General features: G+C 43.7%; 1 protein-coding gene across 1 annotated transcript; it reads left to right on the top strand.

Moving 5' to 3' along the window:
• The first annotated feature begins 7,600 nt into the window (after nucleotides 1–7,600).
• Hnrnpa0 (heterogeneous nuclear ribonucleoprotein A0) lies at nucleotides 7,601–8,913 on the top strand. The gene has a single exon (XM_008831811.3). The coding sequence runs from the start codon at nucleotides 7,907–7,909 to the stop codon at nucleotides 8,783–8,785; it is 879 nt and encodes a 292-aa protein (XP_008830033.1). The 5' UTR covers nucleotides 7,601–7,906; the 3' UTR covers nucleotides 8,786–8,913.
• Nucleotides 8,914–22,516: the final 13,603 nt, after the last annotated feature.

Genomic DNA, 22,516 nt, shown 5'->3' on the forward strand with positions numbered 1-22,516 from the left:
TTTGCATTTTAGCTCCCATCATAGACCTTAAGTATAAATCACAGGCTTGCCTCTCCAGAACCAGTCACAGCAGTCCCTCTCTAGGCCACACGGGGAAGCACTGCCCCTTCTGGTCTAGGAGGAAAAAGTTGGAGCATCATCTAGGAATCAGAGGCTAATAATAAAAATTGTGGTACAATCCCCTCTAAAGTTCCGTGCATATTGTGGAAGGTGGGGGTGTAAGAGCTGGAAGATAGGAAGATGGGCTATAATACCATCTTCTAGTCAAGGACTAGTGTAAGCATCCATAACTGCTGTGAGTTCATGGGCCCCCAAAGAATCAGGCATGGATGGGGGAGAAGCCAAAGGGGCCCTACCCTTCACTGTTAAACTATTTCCTACTGAAAGATTAAGAGAAGGGGGAGGTGTTGCCTTTAATTGTGTACCTACTGGTGACCCCACCAGGCTCCAATGGGTATAATGGTCATATGGATGGCCCTGGTTAAATAAATAAAATGGATCACAAAACCAAACCAAAGCCATCAGTTTGGGAAAGAGGAAGAATCTGATATGGATGGGAGGGAGATGAGAGACGGGGATAGTAATCAGAATGCATTTCGTACATGTATTAAATTGTCAAAGAACAATATTAATCCACTATTTAAAAGTCTGGTAGAAATTATTTCTTTTTTATGGGTAGGGGGTCTTTTTTGAGGCAGGGTCTCCCTGTAGCCCCAACTGGCCTGGAACTCACTATGTAGACCAGGCTGGCCTTGAACTCACAGAGATCTGCCTGCCACAGCCTCCCAAGTGCTGGGATCAAAGGTGTACACCATCACACCCAACCCTTTTTTGGTGTTTTTGAAATAGGATCTCACTAGGCTGGCCTCAAATTGCAGCAAAATTTCTGCTTCAGCTTCCCAAGTTCTGAGATTACAGATATGAGCCACCATGCCCGACTCACATTTCAATGTTTCAGATTAAGGATCTTCAGTCTGTATATAGAAAACACTTAGGCCGGGTGTGGTGGCGCACACCTTTAATCCCAGCTCTCGGGAGGCAGAGGCAGGTGGATCTCTGAGTTCAAGGCCAGCCTGGTCTACATAGTGAGTTCCAGGACAGCTGGGGCTACAGGGAGACCCTGTCTCAAAAAGACCAAAAAAGAAAAAAAGAAAAGGAAAAAAAAAAAAAAAGAAAAAAAGAAAACCCTTAAGTGCGCCACCACACCTGGCTACAAACTGTTTCACACAGCTGTACTGAGGCTGCAGTTTTAAGAGCCAGGGCAGAGGTTGGTGCAATGGCTCAGTGGGTGAAGGTGTTTGCTAGTAAGCCTGACAACCTAAGTTTGATTCCTCTGGGACCCACGTGGTGGAATGGGAGAACTGCTCCTGCAAGTTATCCTCTGACCTCCAGGTACATGCCATGGCACACACATGCCCTCCCTAAATCAATCACTAAACGTACAAGCAATAAAAAATAAAGAGCCAACCAGCTGTGATCTTTGCATAGTCCTCTAAAGGTATCCATGGAGTGTTTGACACTACTGTCACTGACATACAGGCAGTCCAGTTAGCTGTTTGAATCACAGACCTTTTGTTCAAGACAGCCAGGGTAGGCAGGTAACAGCTGACAATTATGGAATCAAAATGCCCATTCACTCATTTACAGGAAATTGTAATATCACTGTAAACTGAAATAGAAATTATAGTAAATTGCTTATATACAGGAAAATGAAGCCTAAAGTGCTTACAAGAACGTATCATACTGATTTTAACATTGCTTTAACAGTACTTGATACCTGCTCAGGGCTCCAAGGAAGTATGTCATATGTCCCCTTAACCCTTATACATCTCCCCTCTCCTCCCTTCCCCTCCCTTCCCCTCCCCTCCCCTCCTCTCCCTCACTCTCCCCTTCCCTCTTCCTCCTTCTCCTCCTCTCTCCCCTCCCCTCTCCTCTCCTCTCTCTCTCTCCTCTTTCTCCTTTCTCTACCCCTTCCTATGTAGCCAAGGCTAGCAGATCCTGCTGCCTCCATTTCCCAAGTACTGAGGTTTCAGGCATGCTATACAACACCTAGCTCTCACATCTACATTCGAAACAAGATTAAAATGTGGCAGAAGGAATTTGTTTCCTGGAAGCTGCCACTCAACATTTAGCTTACATTTCATTGACTACAATATAGACATTTAGCTTATATTTCATTGACTATAATATAGTCACAGGACCACAACTAACTACAAAGAAAGCTGGGAAGTGTTATCGTAAAGCCTAGAGAGCAAAGTGCTTAGGTACAACTGTAGGTTCTATTATGAAGTGCAAGAGAGATGGTTTCTCCACTGCAATAACAGTACAATCAAAGAATCCAACTGATCTTCCTCCTTCTGGTGAATTATCATGAAGGAAGTAACATTACCTCTAAAATCAGTTAATCACCACATCAAGTAAATTTCTACTCCTAAACCTCTCTCAAATAATTTCTCCCTCCTAGCCAGTCACTACTGCCTCTGCCTTATTTCTGGCCTTGGGAGGCCCACTAGTATTGCCCAAGGATTCTAAACGGGCTTCCTTTGCGTCATGTTCGTCCTCTCCACATTGCTCACAGGGAAGCTTTCTAAACACAATCACTTCTATAGTACTCCAAGGGTACCATTTTATTTATAGAATTAAAGGCTGAAACCCTCAGCAAGAAATAAAAATCCTTCCTAGCCGGGTGTGGTGGCGCACACCTTTGATCCCAGCACTCAGGAGGCAGAGAACACCTGTGAGTTCAAGGCCAGCCTGGTCCATATAGTGAGTTCCAGGACAGCTAGGGTTACAGGGAGACCCTGTCTCAAAAAGACCAAATAAATAAATAAATAAATAAATAAAAAATCCTTCCTGACTCAGCCCTATCTATCTTTCCAGCCCCATAGTGTCTTGTTCCCAGCTGAGGTAGATGTTTACATATTAAGCCCTGGCATCTGTGAATGCATTATGCCACATGACAAGGGATAGTTAAGATTGTGGCTGGAGAGCAGGCATAGTAGCACAGCCCTGAAGTCTCAGCACTTTGAGGCAGAAGGATCGAGAGTTCAAGACTAACCTCCACTATATAGCAAGTTGGATGTTAGCCTGAGCTACGTGAGCTCTGCCTCATAAAAATGAAACAGAACAAGACAACCAACAAAAAGATTGTGGATGGAATGAATGTTGCTAATCAACTGGCTTTAAATAGGGATTATCGTTGGGTCCTAGTTTGGGCTGCTCTAACAAAGTACCACAGTCTGAGTGCTTATAAGTAACAGAAATGAATTTCTCAGTTCTAGAGGTCAGAAATTCCAGATCAGATGACTGGGATCTGGTGAAGGATTTTCCAGGTTGCACTCTGCTAACTTTCTCACTGTAGTTTCATATGGTGGGAGGAGAGTTAGCTAGCTTTCTGGCCCTTTGTATAAAGGCACTCATTCACACACCTGGAGTGGTGGCTCATGCCTTTAGTCCCAGCACTTGGGAGGCACAGACAGTAGATGTCTGTGAGTTCAAGGCCAGCCTGGTCTACATAGGGAGTTCCAGGCCAGTTGGGACTACCGGGACCCTGTCTCAAACATACCAAATAAATAAATAAATAAAATAAAATAAAAATAAAGGCACTCATTCCATCCCTGAAGACTTCATTCTCCTAACCGAATCCCCAATGGCTTTACTTTCAAATACCATCACACTGAGTTTCAACATATGCATTTTGGGGAAAAATATTCAGTCCACTTCACCTAGATTGAGAGAAGAATCAAGATCAGCGTGATTCAATGTGAAAAAGACTCCACTGCACTACTGCTGGCTTTGAGGGTGGAAGAGGCCACTAAAGTATTCAGGTGGAACACTGGCAGGTTGAGTTCTGAGGCTTCTCTTGCTGCCTGCCTGTCTCTTCATATGATCATCCCTCTGTGTATATGTGCCCCTGGCATCTCTTCCTGTTCTTACAAATTACATTGGATTATGTCTCTACACTAATGGCCTCATTTCAGCTTAATTACCTCTCTAAAGACCTAATTTTCAATGACAGTTACATTTGTTGCTACTGATGACTAAGGCTTTTAATATATGAACTTGCTGGGAGGTGGTTCATAATAGAACTCTAACTATAAAAACAAACGGATGTAATACAATGTTGATTTAGAAGTCACAGCCGGGGCAGGAGAACGCAGTTCAGTTGGTAGGATGCTTGAGTAGCATGCACAAAGCTGGGTTTGATTCCTCAGTGCCGCATAAACCAGGCATGGTGGCTCATGCCTGCAGTCCAGCTCTAGAGACAGAGGCAGAAAGAAAAAAAGCCACAGTCGCTTTCTGGAAACACAGTTAGCTTGTTTCCTTTTCCTTAAACTCATTCTTTTCACCCTTTTTTCTCTTTTCTAGGTATGATTTAGGTAAACACATCCTTTCCAGTTTGCAAATCCATGGGCTGTGTGGTCTTCTATTAATCATTTAGACAGTAAAGTCTGCAGGAAGAATAAAAACCAAGTGTTTTTCTAAATTTCAGCTATTAAAAAGGTTTTGAGGCAAGATTTCACTATGAGACCTGACTGGTTCCAACCCAAATGCTGGGATTAAAGGTGTACAGCACCACACCTGGCCAAACTTTTTGTTTTTGAAGGTGGAGTCAGAAATCTCTCAAACTCAGGTAATGATCTAAAAGGTAAAGTGGGAAAGTACTTTTTCTCCACTAATGACAAGATGGGTAGGAAACTGATTCCCTATATTCCAAAGTTTCATAGTGTGACAAAAGACTCCAGATAAGCAAAGCAGGAAAGATTTATTCTGGCTCAGTTTCAAAGGTTTTTATTCTGTGACTAGCTGACTCCACTGTTTCTGTGCCATCAGAGCATCATGGTGGGACAACTTTGGTAAAGTGTCTTGCTTTGCCGGCAGACAGGAGGGTAGAAAATGAGAAGAGGTGGGGACAAGATACATCTTTCCAGGGCACACCTCCAGTGACCTATTCCCTCCATCTATGCCCCACCTTGTGCTTTTCACCACCTCCCAATAATGCTCTCACATTAATCCCTGGAGAGATTAATTCATTATTAGATCAGGGCTTTCAAAATCCAATCACTTCTCAAGAGCCCATCCACTGGCAATCAATGCTGCCCACCCATGATATGGTTTCATATTTAGACCATAACACCATACCTTTACCTAGAAAAGGCCCTCAAAGAACTTTATCCTAGTTTTCTTTTTTCTTTTTTTTGAGACAGGGTCTCCCTATAGCCTCAGCTGGCCTGGAGCGATCTTGGGATTACAGGTGTGCACCACTATGCCTGACTGTATCCTAGTTTTCTTAATAAGCCTCTGTTTCCTCCAATTATCCCTATCTTCTACGAGTACTTAGGAAGCTTGCAATAGAAATTAAACCTTTGATGCTGGGGGTCGTGGCACACGCCTTTAATCCCAGCACTTGGGAGGCAGAGGCAGGTGGATCTCTGTTGAGTTTGAGGCTAGCCTGGTCTACATAGTGAGTTCCAGGCCAGCTGGGGCTACAGGGAGACCCTCTCTAAAAAATACAAAAAAAAAAAACCCCAAAAAACAAAACAAGAAATTAAACCTTTAGTGTATACCTCTGTAGCTTGTGTGAAATAATATTTTAAAACAGTATATGAGAGGGCTGGGGATGGAGTACAGTTGGTAGAGTGCTTACCTAGCACTCACAAAGCCCTGGGTTCAGTCTCCAGAACTGCATAAGATGGGTGTCATGATGCACACTTGTAATCCCAGCACTCAAGATTCGGAGACAGGAGGACTGGTTGGAGGTTAACCACAGAGTTTTCCAGGCCAGCCTGGGCTACAGGAGACCCTGGCTCAAAAAACAAACATATCAAAAAACAATGTAAGAGAAAGCTTTTACTTTAGGCATTTTAACTTATGCAGAAAAGTGGGCTATGGTAGTTATTCCTTTAGGAATTCATTTTGTACTGTTTTGCTGTCCTGGAACTCACTATGTAGACCAGGCTGGCCTTGAACTCACAGAGATTCGCCTGCCTCTGCCTTCCGAGTGCTGGGATTAAAGGCGAGTGCCACCACACCCAGCCATTTTGTACTGTTTTAACACTTTATTTGTACAACTCTAACATATACTTCTTAAAGTTGAAACTCTGGTCTGAGTTACAATCATGCATCCTAGAAAACACTGCCCCATGGATATGCCGCTGTCACTTTAAACATTCACGACTATATATCCCCACTAAAATAGCTCCTTTTCTTGAATTTTGTACTTCTGGTATGTTGGTATTTTAGGCTTCCAGGTTTCAAACATTGTTATACTTCTTTTCCACCTTTGTATCAAAAATTAGCAAAACCTGAGTGTGAATGATTTTTGTTATATCTTAAAAACTCTAATTTTATCTTAAAATGGAAATAATAAAACATGTCTTCCATGTGGTAGAAACTAAATGACATCTTGTCAGTGTCAGTATAGTGCCTCACAAAGTTCTGTTTATCCAGCTGTGTGGACAGTATAATAGATACTGGCAACATGGCAGAAAACAGTAATTCTGTTACATTCTAGAGGGGAGAGGCAGACAATGAGAATGTATGGATGGGGAGACAAGAGGGTACAAGAAACCTGTTAACCTGTTAGAAGTTCTGTGGAAGTCTGTTGACTTCTCCATAGCTCATGCCTGTAATCCTAACACTGGAGAGGCTAAGGATTGTTCTGAGTTCGAGACCAGCCTGGGCTAGAGTTGAGACGTCTCAAAACAATTAGCTAGTGATGTGATTAAATACCTAAAACACTTACTGATGTAAAATGAGCACGTGAGTCCCAGGGGACGTGTGAAAGGCATCCCTAAAGGACACAGGGGGGTGTGGGCAGGGCGGGACGGCGGCCGGGTCTCGGGCTTTGTCTGGGTCACCCCGTTTCAGGCGTCCTGTTACTTGACACTGGCTTGGGCTCGCTTCTGTGCGGGGTGCTTGTCACTCTAGATAGACGGAGCTACCCGAACACTGTAAACGGCTAATAACCGCCTTCGGGCCAAGGCTCTGGCCTCCATCTTTGTGCCACAGGGGGCAGGACGCCAGGTGTAGGCCAGCCCAGAAGCGGCGGGCGGACCTGGGCCCCGAGCCCCAACAGTCAAGTTTTCAAAGAGCCCGCCGGCCCCCGGCCCATCTGTTGGGAGCCGCCCCGCAGCGCCCCGCGTCCGCCCGCCCCCCAACGAGAGGAGGCCCGTGAGACAGCCGGCTCCGCACAGGGCACGGCGGGCAAGCGCACACCAGAGAGCGCGCCCGTCCCACGGCCGCGGAAAACGTAAGTGCGTACGAGGGGATGGCAGCGATTGGCTCAACTCATCTGTCTCTCAAGGGGCTGGCGCCAACGCCACTGCGGAGCTGCGGAGGGAACACGGAAAGGGGGGGGGGAGCCGGCGGGAACAGCCGCGGGGCCCAAAGAAAGCGCAGCGCGCACCGCGCGAAGGCTGACGCGACTCCCTGGGCTGGGAGCCCCGCACTCCCGGGGGTGGGAACGACGGGGAGTGGGGGGCGGCGCCCAGGCACCGACGGCGTGACTAGACCGCGGATGGCCGGGCGGCGGCCGGGAGAGCGGCGCCGCGGCGCGGTGGGCGGGACTAAGACGAGCGGGGCGGCGATTGGTCAGCAGGCCCGGCGTCGCTGGTGACGCGCGATGCGGGGAGGGTGCGCGCGCGTTCAGCGGCCTCTTTGTGTGGTGCCCTGACAGGGGAGCGGAGGTGGCGGCGGCCGCGGCCTCGGTGCTGTGCCAGTGTCTTCGGCTCGCCCTCCGGCCCGCGCCTGTCCCCTCCCTCCCCTCCCCTCCCTTCCCTTCCCCGGCGGGGGCGGCGGCGGCGGCGGCGGCGGTTGGGCCCCGGCTGCCGGGAGGCCTCGGCGACCGCTAACGGCGACGGCGACGCGGAGCGCGCAGGGCGGGGGCAAGGCCCGGGCGGCGGAGATGGAGAATTCGCAGCTGTGCAAGCTGTTCATCGGCGGCCTCAACGTGCAAACGAGTGAGTCGGGCCTGCGCGGCCACTTCGAGGCCTTCGGGACCCTGACGGACTGCGTGGTGGTGGTGAACCCCCAGACCAAGCGCTCCCGCTGCTTCGGCTTCGTGACCTACTCCAATGTGGAGGAGGCCGACGCCGCCATGGCCGCCTCGCCGCACGCGGTGGACGGCAACACGGTGGAGCTGAAGCGGGCGGTGTCCCGCGAGGATTCGGCGCGGCCCGGGGCCCACGCCAAGGTGAAGAAGCTCTTTGTCGGGGGCCTGAAGGGCGACGTGGCGGAGGGCGACCTGATCGAGCACTTCTCGCAGTTCGGCGCGGTGGAGAAGGCCGAGATCATCGCCGACAAGCAGTCGGGCAAGAAGCGGGGCTTCGGCTTCGTCTACTTCCAGAACCACGACGCGGCCGACAAGGCGGCGGTGGTCAAGTTCCACCCGATCCAGGGCCACCGCGTGGAGGTGAAGAAGGCGGTCCCCAAGGAGGATATCCATTCCGGCGGCGGCTCGCGGGCGGCCCGGGGCGGGCGCGGCGGCCGGGGGCGCGGCGGCGGCCGAGACCAGAACGGCCTGGCCAAGGGCGGCGGCGGCGGTTACAACAGCTACGGTGGCTACGGCGGCGGCTACAACGCCTACGGGGGCGGCGGCGGCTCGTCGTACGGCGGCAGCGACTACGGGAACGGCTTCGGCGGCTTCGGCAGCTACAGCCAGCACCAGTCCTCGTACGGGCCGATGAAGAGCGGCGGCGGCAGCAGCTGGGGCGGCCGCAGCAACAGTGGACCCTACAGAGGCGGCTACGGCGGAGGGGGCGGCTACGGGGGCAGCTCGTTCTAGGGGCCCCGCACGGGAGGCCCGCCGGCGGCTCCAGGCTCGCTCCTTCCCGACAGCCCAAGCGGGGTCAAGCCCTCCTCTGCCCGCCCCCTCCCGCCCTCCCCGGTTTGCCCTCGGGGGAGCCGCTTCGGAGTGGGCGCCCCCCCACCCCCGCCCCCGTTTGCCTGCCGCTTCTCTCCCTCTGAAGGTGGACTGGGCCCCCCACACACATTTTGTGTTACAGTCATTGATGGACTCTATTTTTTTATTATTACTTGGACCTTGGTCGTTTTTATACTAGCAAATTGTCTTGTTTTAATTTGTGTTTTTGGGGAGGGGGAGGGAGTGAAACTTGCTGATTGTAGCAAAACCTGGGAGGGGGTGGGGGGTAGTTTACTTTGTTGTAAGGACTTGATACCTGGCTACAGCGTTTTCTATGAAACCTACTTGGATCCCATGCCTGAAATTTGGACGCATATGTACAAAATCATTTTTACGTTTTATTTTTAATAAAAATTGTGTTTGACCATCCATGTCTAACATTTTTTTCTAGGATCCATTCCTTACCGTTTTAAGTGATATTTTTCTGGTTTTGATGTGTACTTTGAGAAACTTAAGTGTGAGTTTTATTCCCCCTGTTACCCTGCTAGTGCTGTGTTAAATTTTACCCCTTACAGACAAAACTTTTAAAGTGGTGGATATGGCTTTTTAAAAAGTTTCTGTGCATCCATCTCTTTGTATTAAGCGATTTGCTTACCATCTTGACATGGTCACTTTCTATGAGAATTTACTTCAAAATATGTACTGTGTAGTTTGAAAGAAATAGTTTGTGTTTAAGCATGTGTTTTCATTCATATAAACTGTTTAAAATTTTCAGATGACCTAGTTTCATCCTTACTGGTTTGTCTGTAATGGTTACAATAAAAGGGTGATATTTTGCCCTTAACACTAAATGCATTTTTGTATTTTCAGAGCAGGTTTAAAAATGTTTTTTCCTAAAACTGAACTGTTGTCCTCATGAAAATCCTCCCAACCTATGTAGCACCATCTACTGGTAGGATGGCAGTATAGCTGCATGACAGTTGGTTAAAAAAACTTTAGGACAATTGCTTCAGATTTAGCAGTTTGCCATCAAAAATCTGGGCAAACTTGCAAGTTGTAAGTTACATCTACTTGTAGCTGAGATGGGCTTCACAGGAATGTAGTTAACAGTGCTTCTCAGTCACTCTACCTGAGATTTGAACATGTAAACTGCTATGCATAGCTTGGGCGTTAGCCCCAAATTGCTATGACAACTAATGAACCAGCTATGTATACTGGTATTTTAGGTGCAAGTTGTAAAGCAAAATATCTGTGTATTCTGCTTGGTTAACATGTATATTTGTAGCCCTTTCATGCAATAGAATTCAAGTTGTTGTTTATAAAACACAAAACAAAAAAACCCTGATAATAGGAGAAAATTGCCTTCCTGGATAGAAATATAGAATAGCAACGTTTATGGATATCACAAATAAAGAATTCAATTCTTTACACGATTGAGTGAGAGTATGTATAACCTGGTGGGTTGGGTTCAGAGTGCCAGTTAACCTCACTTGATTCAATGGTATGGCAAAATACTTGTTTCAAAAGCCCAAAGCTTTATGGTATTAAGCCTTTGGAAGATGAATTTTGGATTTTCTTCACTTGATGTTGAAGCTCCTACCCTTTTATTTGTCACTGTAATTTCCAAGGTCTAGTTCCTGCCAAGGAACTATTTTTAACTTGGGGCTCCCAAATGAGATAAGAAAGGTCATGAATGTTTGGTAATGGTTGCTCAGTTACTTTGACAAATGATAGCTGATACTTGGCTTGGTATTTATTAAATAGACCTCTAGCAGGATAGGTGTTGCTGCACATTGAAGCAAAAATTGGGTGAAATCCTTTGCTCTCTTTATACAGTTGCCTTCAAATTCTGCTTTAATTTTTACTTTTATTGACAGACTACACAGGCAACTTGAAAATTTTTAAATAAGGTTTTTTGGGTGCTTCTAGGGTATGGAAAATGATTTGCTTAAATTATTACATGCTACGCTGCTTGACTTGCTTAGTTGCCAATAACTGAAAGATTCTGAGTTAGCCTGTAGATTTCTTGGAACATTTTCAGTCAGAAGGTTATTTTTATTCTAACACGGTGACTTTAAAAAGTTAACAAGTTTACAAAATAATTCCCTGTTATTAGAAAAGCAATATGCAATTCATAGTATATTAACACTTCAATGTCATGTGTTCACTCAGAAATGTGTAGTCAGGTAGGGAAAAGCATAATTTGTTTCCTTTGCCCCTCTAGTCAGTATACAGACATTTTTCACATGTGCTTTTTAAAGTGGGCAGCTGTTTTCTGTTTTGATTCGCCTGTGAGAATCTGAACGGTATTACTTCAAACTTAGAATTTGAAGGAGGTGATAAAGACATGCTAGTATTTTGCCATGCTTGAATTTAATTTGATTTTCAAGATACTTCCCCCACCCCCCCAATTTGAAGATCTTTTTTACTTACAAGACTTTGAATGTAAATTGCAAAGTAATCAGTAGTTGAAAGGTAGTTTGGGAGATGTTGCATTCCTTTATTTTGTGTGAATGTTTGGGGGTGAGCACAGGCCTTTCACAGACCAAGCACCTGGTGGAGAGATCAGAGGAAACCAGGAGTTGGTGCTTTTCACCTTGTGGGTTCCCAGGAAATCAGGCCTGGTAACAAGTCTCTTCATCCACTGAACCTTCTCACAAACCCTGGAAGATATTTAAAGATGGTAATAATAAAAAAACCTTAAAAAAAAACCCTGTGTATTGGGAGGGTGCATATGTGTGAGTACAGATGCCTGTGGGGTCCAGAAGATGGCACAGGATCCCTTGGAACTGAAGTTAGATGTGAGCTGCCTGACATGGGTGCTTGGAACTGAACTCAGGTCAGTGCAAGAGCTGTATGCACTCTTAACTATTGAGCCATCTCTCTAAATCTTGCAAAAAGTTTGGGTCGAGGTGCTATCAGGTCTAAATGAATATACCCATGATTATATCCTAATTTAGAAATTTTATTTTTAGGTGAGGTTTAAGGATGGAGGATACCTAAGAATTTGACATTTATGATTCTTTCAAGACCACAAGTGACTGTCAGTTATTTGATTGGTAGACTTAGTTGTTTGCCCTTTAAATATGATTTTTTTTTTTTTTTTTTTTGGTCTTTTTGAGACAGGGTCTCCCTGTAGCCCCAGCTGTCCTGGATTTAATGTGATTTTTAAATTGGAGAATTTGCACTTTAGGTTAAGTTCTGTCTTTGATAACTTGAAACTATACATTTGGATATTGGGTTGGTTTGAACATAACCTGCCTTTAGACATAAGGATTTTACCTAAAAAGGTATTTAATATTTGCACATAGAGAAAGTTTCTTCTCTTTTAGTGTCAGTCTGGCAAGTATAATTGGGAAAATGTTTCACCCTTATTTTGGCCTTTTTCTTTGAAGTTTTTTTTTTTTTTTTGGTCTCTTAGAGACAGAGTATCCCTGTAGCCCCAGGTGTCCTGGAACTTAGTATGTAGAGCAGGCTGGCCTTGAACTCACAGAGATCCACCTGCGTCTGCCTCCCGAGTGCTGGGATTAAAGGCGTGCGCCACCACACTCGGCTGTTTGTTTTTTTAAAAAACAGGATCTCCCCATGTATTTCTGGCTGGTTTAAAACTTACTGTGTGGACTGGGCTGGCCTTGAATTTGCCTGCTTCCTCCTGCCTCTGCTAAACTAAGGTGGGACAATGTTTTTGATGTCTTTTGCAGATTAGTTTGAGCTGCTCTTTTTTTCCCTCCTCTCTTAAAAATGGATTTTTTTTCCCCAGTAAAAAGTTCCTTGAAAACCTAAGAAGTAAAACCTAAGGAATGTAATTTCTAATATCTGCTAGTTACATTAGATAGCATTTGGACAAGCAAGACCCTGACTCAAAAACAAACTATACATTCATGTGTGTTCTTTTTAAAGTGTTAGGGTAAAAAATTCAAAGCTAGATTATATATGCGATTACAGTATTAAAAGCCATTGAAGACCATTGTTTGCTGCCTTCCCCTTTTTGTTTTCTTCAGTAGTTTTAAAAAATATTTTTATTACTTTTATGTATATTGAGTGTATTGCCTGCATGTAAGTGCACCCGTGTCATACGGTGCCCGAGGAGGCCAGGAAAGGGCCTTAGAGTCCCCTGGAACTGGAGTTAGAGACAGTTGTTAGCTGCCGTGTGGGTGCTGGGAATTGAACCTGGGTCATCTGTAAGGGCAGCCAGTGCTCTTAACCACTGAGTCATCTCTCCAGCTATCTTTAGTAGCTTTATTGCAGGCTTCAGTAAGTCTATGGAAAGATCCCATTATCTCCATTTTGCATGTTGGCTACAGGCTCATAACCTAAGCAGTTTGCCCAATATGAAGTACTAAGAAAAGGCAGTAGAGATCTTGTAGCTTACTTTTAAAAGTCATCTTGTTTTAAAAAATCTAGAGCTATGTTTACAGTTTGTCTTTTTTCAAGTCTTACTTGCATAATAAGTCATTCCTTGTTAGAGCAAGACTGGGATCATTGTGTGTGTGTGTGTTGCATAAGTATATTTTAACATTAAAGAGATCCATCTCCCTGTACATAACATATAATCATATGGTCTATTATAGTCCAGGTGCAGCACAATTTGATTAGCACATTTCTAGTTTTTCTTGTTATAATTTAAGACTCCTTTCAAAGAAGTTGGGCATGGTGACACATGCCTGTAATTCTAGCATTTAGGAGGCAGGAGGATGATGACTTTGAGACCAGCCTGCGTTCTATCATGAGACCTAGTCTTAAAAAAATAAAAGGGGCTGGAGAGATGGTTCAGTGGTTAAGAAAACTGATTATTCTTGCAGAAGATCTAGGTTCGAATCCCAGCACCCACATGGCAGCTAACAACTATCTGTAACTCGAGTCCCAGGGGATCTGAGAGCCTCTTCTGATTTCCTCGGGCATTGCATGACACGGGTGCACTTACCTACGTGCAGGCAATAGATGCATACACATAAAAATAAAAAATTTAAACAGAAAAAACCAAAGTGAAAACCCCAAGACAATCATAATAAACAAAAAACCCCAACAACTTTAGCAGGATTTGTGGGTTTGTCTTTTTTCCCTCCCCTCAGTGCTGAAGATTGAACTCAGGAGCTTGCACATGGCAGGCAAACATTCTACCATGGAACTACATTCCCAGCCTATCTTGTCATTCCTATCTTGTCATTTAGAACAGGGAAGAAGAAAAGCGGTAATAGGCTTGTTGAAAGTGATTCGTTACTGTGGTGCCCAGGAAATCTGGGAGGTCCCTAAAAGAACTGTTGAGTATTCTATAGTCACAGTTCATGTTTGTTGGCTGCTCCCCTCATTTTTGTTCTAATTTCTTTATGAGGTTTGATGTAAAAATTAGCAACGTGTCTCCATTGACAAGCCTGACTGCTTTCATTCTCTGAAGGATCTGCATGCCATTTATTACTCTTTTCTGTTTTTTTCTTGTTTAAAACTTATCGCATAGTATTTCAGTTGTGTATTACATAGGAGGAATTGCTTCTAATTGAATTTTAAATAATTTACCAAATATTTTTTTATCATGAAGCTTTCTCAAGAAATTAGAGAAAATAACATTGGAAAGCATATGCTGGGTGAGTTTTGCTCTGGATCAGAGCTCGATGGCATCACCAGAAATTTGGTTTTCTGGTTTGAGACATAATTTGTGTTGCTATTTAACCTTGGCAAGTCAGCTTAATTTTCTAGACTGTTTAGGTCCTTGACAGTTTGATACTGTTCTTTTCTCATCCTTCATAATTATTTATTAACAGTCTTGGAGAGAAATTCATTCTTATAATACATTCAACAAAAATTTATTGAACATTACTTAAGCAGAATGGGGACCAGCCTTTTCCCTTTAAGGATACCTACAGTTTAGTCTGGCTGATGGGAATGACAGCATGGATATTTGAGTTGTGTCTGTCAGCAGTAGTGATGGCGTTACAGGAGAGCGTTACAGAAGAGACGTCTGGATTAGGCAGATGAAGTCACAAAGGAAATATCTGCTACTTATGCCGAAATGCAAAGCAGAATGTATTGTGTTCCTTGCATCATTTTCCCTTTGAAATGTGGAGCCACAAAGACCTTAGATCATTTTAATTTTATTATTTTTTCCAAGTACTGATAATAGCAAAACCATTCGTGGGATACAGAATTAAAAGTATTCGATGGTAGAAATAAATACCAGTCAACTGAGATGTTTGGTGAGAAATTATAATCACAGATTAAGAAAATGTTCCAAAAAAGTGCAATTTATATCTTCAAGGCACTCCCGTATGCTACAGTTTGCATGCAGTCTGTACTTTGTTCTGGAATTCTTCTAGGTCTTCGTACTTTAACTAGTTTCATTAGAAAACAGCTTTTGCAGTGGTTGAACCAGTTTCTCACAAAAGTGAAAGTTTGCTGTAATTGAAATGTTATATATGCTTGAAATTTCATTAGTAAAATAGTTAATAGTTGTGTTACTTTCGAGCAGTAGGATAGTTTGGACAGTAATAAATGAGCATGAATTACTAGCTTCAAGTTTGAGTCTAGCACAGCATGGGCATTCTTGATACTTACATTCAATCTCTTACTAAATATAATGTATGGAAGATTTTACTTGGGAAACTTAATTTACTGTTCACATGAAAGAGATGTACTGTTCTAGTTTGGAAAAATTAGTCTTTGACATTGGAACTGCTTAGGGGTGAACTTTGTGTTCTTCATAAATGATAATTTAAATGCTTAAGATAAAATGTTCAGTATAAAAAGAATGCATTTAGGGGCCTGGAGAGATGGCTCAGTGGTTAAGAGCACTTACTGTTCTTGCAGAGGACCTAGATTCAGTTCCCAGTACCCACATGGCAGCTAACAACCACCCATAATTCCAGTTCCAGGTGATCTGATGCCCTCTTCTGGCCTTTTTCAGGCATGTGGAGTGTGCTTACATACCTGCAGGCAAAACACTCATGCAAATAAAAATAAGTCAAAATGCTACAACAGTCAAATCTCTTACTTTTTCCATTCATTTTTAAGCTTCTACTTGCGCCTGGGTGACTTGAATCCTCAGAGGGAAAGGATTCAAGGAAATGCCCTTGTTAGACATTCTTCTTAACATCCCTTCTCTTCCCAGGCACCTTCTATCAATTTTGATTCTTTTACCACTTTCTATAGTATATGTATAAACAAGCAAAATATTACCTGAAATAGGGTCATTATTTCTAACTCTAGAATTTAGTAATGCAAGCTTTTGTCATTTAAAAATTATGCTTATTTCTTGGTATTTACCACCAGTTTCTTTTTTTATTTTTTATTTTTGATCTTTTTGAGACAGGGTCTCCCTACAGTCCCAGCTGGCCTGGAACTCACTATATGGACCAGGCTGGCTTTGAACTCACAGAGATTCTCCTGCCTCTGCCTCCCAAGTGCTGGGATTAAAGGCGTGCGCCACCACACCTGGCCTTACCACCAGTTTCATCAGATGTTTATTGAGCATCTTGGTGCACAATATGCCTAGGATTTAAGAGACAAACAGCAAAGACACACACATTGTTACTGCCTCGATGTTATGTGCATTCTGATTGGAATTCAGTTTCTTTTGGAATTATGCCCCCCCCCCCCCATTTAGGATTGTGGCTACATATCAGATTATTCACAGCATGCAAATAAATTGGAGTTAGCATTATCCTCATTGAATATACATTATTTGATTAAAGACTCAGCCTGATATGGTGACATCCCCTGTTATTATTCTAGAGGCTGAGGCAGGAAGATCTCTAGTTTGAGGCCAATTGGTTATGTAGAAGAAACCCTGTCTTAAATAATGATAACACTTGATTCTGTTATCTCTTACTGGTTGATCATTTGCCTTTGATGCTTATTTTGCAGATGCAATTTACCATGTTTGATTGAATATTTCATAGTCCTATGGCCACACATTTCTATGCCAAGTGGACCAGGTTTCACTCCTGATCCTATTACGTTTTATTATTGTGACCTGAGACACACTGACTTGAATCTTTTTCTTATCTGTAAAATACCTGCCCCCAAAGATGCACATGCATGTAAAGAGTGTTTTTTTTTTTTTTTCTGGTAAACAGTAATGTTAGTATTATGGTCCCTCATAGATGGAGCAGAGTAGCAAAAGGTGTACATTTATTTTGCTCCCACTCAAACCATACAGTATTTGCACAGTTCATGAGATGAATAACTGTCCTGTATGGTACACATATAAAGCCCATATTGTGCTTTTAGTAACCGAGACTTGGTCTTTAATTGGGCTGTGCTGTTTATTTGCTGGATGAGATTAGTATAGATGCCCCCTACACCTGTGCTACTTCAACTCTAGTAGGGAAAAGATGAATTATGCTAACTTTGAAGTTTTGAGTGTTTATTGCTATAAGGAAGGCATGAAGTAAAGAAAAAAGTGATGAAGAGAGGTGATTTCCTGGTAGAAGGACCAAGAAAAGTGTTATGTAGGGTCCTTGACCTTAAAGGACTTGTCTTATAGGTAAGGTGGAGAAAGGGCACTTCAAGTAGAGGACAAATGGGGCACAGACATGTGCCTACATGAACTAAACACTTGTAGTTGGTACATTCACAAGTGTTCTCATTGGTGGAGCTCAGTGGTAGACAACCTGCTTAGCATGTCTGGGCCTCTGGTTTGATCCCCAGCATTTATAAAGAAAGAAAGAAAACAAATGTAGTCATGGACCATTCAGTAACCCTCCACAGAAGTAGCTGCAACTCATCAGAAAGATTAAGTAATTTTTTCAAGGCTATCCTTTCCATGGTGAAGTGATAGAGCTGGAAGTCTGATTACAGTGGCCACAGTCTTAGCACTAAACATTGGTTTCCAAATAACAGCTGCTTTTTACCAAGATTGTACCGAGGATAACAGAGCTATGAGAAAAGTCCATTGGAAACATATTACTGGGTAGGAGGCTAAGGTGGGCAGTGGGTTAGGAAGAGCAGAAGCCCGAGGGAAAGCAAATGGAAGAGGGAGGCTGGAGTTGAGGGAAAAGAAGCAGAGAGTGGCCAGTGAGGGCAGAGAGGCCCAGATGTGTTTGTGGATTTGTAGGCTGTTGTAAAGATTTTACCACTGACTAGATTAGTAGGAAGCTGAGGTTTTGTTTGGTTTTAATTTTGAGACATGGTCTCGCTATATGTATAGTCTTGACTGGTCTGGTACTAGGTATGTATCCTACATGGCTTTAAATTCATGGGGATTCTGCCTCAGCCTCCTGAAGACTGAGATCATAGACATGTTGCCTAGCTGTTTGAAGACTGAGCAGAGAAGTGACATGACCTGAATTTTTAAAGCTTTTTGACTTTGAAAATTTCTATTCTTTTGATATATTGCTTTTTTTTTTTTTTTTTTTTTGGTCTTTTTGAGACAGGGTCTCCCTGTAGCCCCAGCTGTCCTGGAACTCACTATGTAGACCAGGCTGGCCTTGAACTCACAGAGATCCACCTGCCTCTGTCTCCCAAGTACTGGGATTAAAGGTGTGCGCCATCACGCCCGACCCCTTGATATACTTCTTTTAATGATACCTTATGAAGAAAGCAATTGGAACTAATTGAATTAAAGTATAAAAGGCTGACAATTTATTTCATAGATACATAATTTTTGTTACCGTTTTTGAGAGGTGATGTTTTTTGACCAAAATGGATCTTCATTTGGTGGCATATTGTAAAAATTTACAATATCTGACCAGGGGCTGCTATAATTTTAGAGGGCCTATTTGTAAGCTCAGCACCTTATCTGGGCACTTGAATTTAGGGTGTGTTCTCACAGTTCTCTAATTTATAAAGGCGGTTCACTGTGTGTAGGTTGTATAGCAATATGACTTATGCTAAGCACCTAACTTTCTTTCTGGGACTGTGTACTTAGCAGTGTTACTGCAATAAGCTCTGACTGTGAAAAGAACGCTTAGTAGTTCTGAGATCTGTGAATCCTTCTAGCAAATGTCTGAACATAGGAGTCAGTCTTGGGGAATCTCTGACACAGGTGTGTGTGTGTGTGTATGTGTTTGCTTGCATGGATCATTGTGTATTTGTACATGTACATGTAGAAGCAACAAGGCAAATTTCAATGTTATTCCTCTGGCACCATCAATCTCCATTGGCCTAGAGTTTGTCCAGTATGCTAATCTGGTTGGTGTTAAGCCCAAGGAATCTGTCTGTCTCTGCCTCCCCTGCACAGGGATTCCAGCTACTTTGTTATTTCTCTCTCCTGTATTTTGGTATCATGCTTGTACTCTTGTAACTGGAATTGCCAATAGTAGCTTCTCCATCAGGCTGGGGGAAGTGACAAATTAGGAGGGTAAAATAAAATATGGATTTATTTAATAAGACATATTGAAATGTTACTTTTCTGTTGCTGTGATCAAAAGCAACTTAAGGAAGAAAGTTTATTTTGACTTAGCATTGCAGAGGATTGCAGTCTATCAAGGGGTGACAGCAAGCACCAGGAGCAGGAAGCTGAAAGGTCACATCTTCATCCACATGAAGGAAGCAGAGAGAATGAGCTAGATGTGGGGCAAGGCTCTAAACTCTCAAAGCCTGCCTCTAGTGATGTACTTTCTCTAGCAAGACTTCCGTCTCCTAAACCTCCCAAACAACACCACCAACTGGGGACTAGGTGTTCAAATAGGTGAGCCTATGGGAGACATTTCTGATTCAAACCACCACACCTTAGAAATAAAAAGTAGAATGAGTTGGAGTACAGCTCCATGGTAGACAGCCTGCTGAGCATGTGTGAAGCCCTCTGCTTAATCCTGAGCACAAATAAATAAATAAGAGATTAGCTGGTGTTGAGGGGGAGAAAACAATGGAAACTTCTGTTTAAGGAGTGTACAAGTGATAATGAAAATGTTTAGAAGTAGACCATGCAGTGGATATATAACATGGTAAATGGATTTAATTCCATCACTCACATTGGGTGGTTCACAACTCCTGTAACTCCAACTCCAGAGATCTGACACCCTCTTCTGGCTTCCAAATGCACCTGCAGTCCTGGGCATTTACATACATATACACACACATATACACATAATTAAAAATAAAATCTTAAACCAAAAGAGTATTGAATTTTTAGAAACTGCCATGAAGTATGTTTTCAACTTCCTTTTGTATTTCTTGTTTCTACTTTCCCTTTTTCCCAAACTCCAAATTGTCACTGACTGAGTTCTGATTGCACTTCTCTTGAGCCTTAATTTTTTACTATCATTCATCTTTATGTGGAATATTCTCAGCCCGCTCGTTAAGCTCTTGGACATTCTAATCATACCTAATTTATAAGTTTATGCTCTAGCTACCTGCAGAGTTCAGCCACTGTAGCCACTGCAGAGTTCAGCAAGATTTAGCCGGCTCAATTATAAGCATGCTATTTTATGAAGGTAGATATTTACCAAATTTTTAACCTTTTTTTGGGTAGTACTAGGGGATTGAACCTAGTGCCTCACACACCCTAGGCAAGCAGTCTACCACTGAGCTGTAGTACTTCCAGGCATATGTTTTACTTTCTAGTTTGGGACAGGATCTTCCTAAGTTGCACAGATTGGCCTTGAACTCACACACACTGTGGCCCTTCAGACCTTGAACTTGGAATCCTCCTACCTCAGCTTCCCAAGTACCTTGGATTATAGGCTTGTATAACCAGGCTCAGCTGCATGTGGGTTTTAACATTATTTTAAACATGTGTCTACTCTGTTTTCTGTACTTAGCTGGGCATGGTGGCACATGCCTGGAATTCTAGTGCTTAGGAGGTAGAGGCAGAACCATTGTGAACCTGAGGCAAACCCATGCTACATAGTGAGATAGGTCTGTATAGAGCTGGTTAATAGAGTGCTTGCTCACCCTGTGCAAGGCTCTGGGTTCCATCACTAGCACTGTAGGAAAAACAGTCTGTTTGCTAGGTGTGCAGACCTGACCGTACCCACATACATATATCATTGTATGCTTAATTTGGGGTTCTGTATCATCTATACTTTACCTTTATATACAAAACAACACAGTTTTCTTTGTATCTAGATAAGAAGCAAGTGGTGAGGTAAGGCAAGAGAAGCAGATAGACAATAAACTTAATTTAAAGTTGTAAGAATTGCCCTGGGCTGCACAGCCTCCAGGTGTCCTGGTTGCCAGTACTTTTCCTGGTCCCCAGGAGCCCTCTGGGCCTGGTCACACCCTCACCTCCTTTTACTTCCCTGGGTTGCACAGCCTCCGGCATCCTGGTGCCAGCACCTTTCCTGGGTAAGTCCAGTGGCGTCCACCATGCCTTGACTCCCCCGGCCTCTTTTACCCTCCCAGCGCCTCCACTGCCTCTCACCTCCTAGCCAGGGTACCGGCCCATTTCTTGTCTTGGCACCCCAGACACCAGGGCTAGCCTCTTGGCCCAGAGCCACCACTGCTTCCTGATCCTTTGCATCGGGACCCACCCAGTTCCCCCCTGTGGTCCTCAGGAGTCCTCTGAGGGTGGTCCCACTCTCACCTCCCTTTGCTTCCCTGGGATGCATAGTCTCTGGTGTCCTGGGTAAGTCCAGCAGAGCCCACCACACCTTGACTCCCCCAGCATCATTCACCCTCCCAGCTCCCCTCCTAGCCTGGGTACTGGCCCATTTCTTCTCTTGGAACTGCAGACTCCTGGACTGATGTCTAGGCCCACAATCCCCACTGCTTCCTGATCCTTTGCATCCAGACCACCCATTTCCTCCCAGTAGTCCCCAGGAGCCCTCAGGGTCTCTTTTAGGGCCCCACCTTCCTTTGCATCCCTGAGTGGAACAGCCACCAGCTTCCTGAGACCAGCATCTTTCCTGGGCCCTGCTCCCAGGCCAGCCCAGCCCTCAAATTCCTGAGGGCAGCATCTTTCCTGGAGAGATCCAGACCTTAGGAGAAAGCCTGAGAGCATCCAAGCCTCATCTCACTTGGGCCTCTGTGGGAACTCCTGAAGATAAAAGCAATTAGGCCACTCCAGTATAAAATCAAAAGAGAGAACCTGAAGCCTAGACCAAGCAGCTTTTCATGCCCAACAAGTAAACCACAAAGGCACATAAAGTTTACAAAAAGCAGCAGATCTAAACTCAACAAAGGAAGGCTTGAGTCTCACACAAGAATGGGAAACTACTAAAATTCACATGTCAAAGTCACAGAGAAAAAATAACATGAAAAGCCAAAATAATATTACCCTATCAAGTACCAATAGTCCTCTAGAGGAGTACAATAAGAACCTCCTAGAGCTAACACAGGACATGGAACTCAAAAAAACAATCATAAACATGATAAAATAATTCAGTGAATTTAAAGAATAAACACACAAAAAGAACTGAAGGAAGATGGGGATAAACTTCTGAATGAATTTGGAAAAGAGAAATATTGAAGACTACTCAGGCTGAAATGAAGAAGGAAGTGAAACACTCAGTAAGCCAATTAGAAACAACAGGAGAAAGCCTCACCAATAGGATGAATGAAATGGAAAACAGAATATCAAGAGTGGAAGATGAAGTGGATAAATTAGATCACTCAAGCAAAGATTATGAAAAATTTAAGAAAACACAAGAATGGAATATGCAGGAATTGTGTGACACCATTAAAAAAAAACTTATGAATCATAGGCATAAAGGAAGGACAAGAATCTCAAGATAATGGTATGGACCAGGTCTTCAACAGGATTGTAGAAGAAAATTT

The sequence above is a fragment of the Nannospalax galili genome, unplaced genomic scaffold, assembly GCF_000622305.1.
Source record: "Nannospalax galili isolate Female #2095 unplaced genomic scaffold, S.galili_v1.0 scaffold735, whole genome shotgun sequence".
In the NCBI taxonomy this organism is placed as follows: domain Eukaryota; kingdom Metazoa; phylum Chordata; class Mammalia; order Rodentia; family Spalacidae; genus Nannospalax; species Nannospalax galili.

Bases quoted from the DNA above. Each gene is read 5' to 3' on its own strand.
- Hnrnpa0 (XM_008831811.3), top strand. From the start codon at position 7,907: ATGGAGAATTCGCAGCTGTGCAAGCTGTTCATCGGCGGCCTCAACGTG.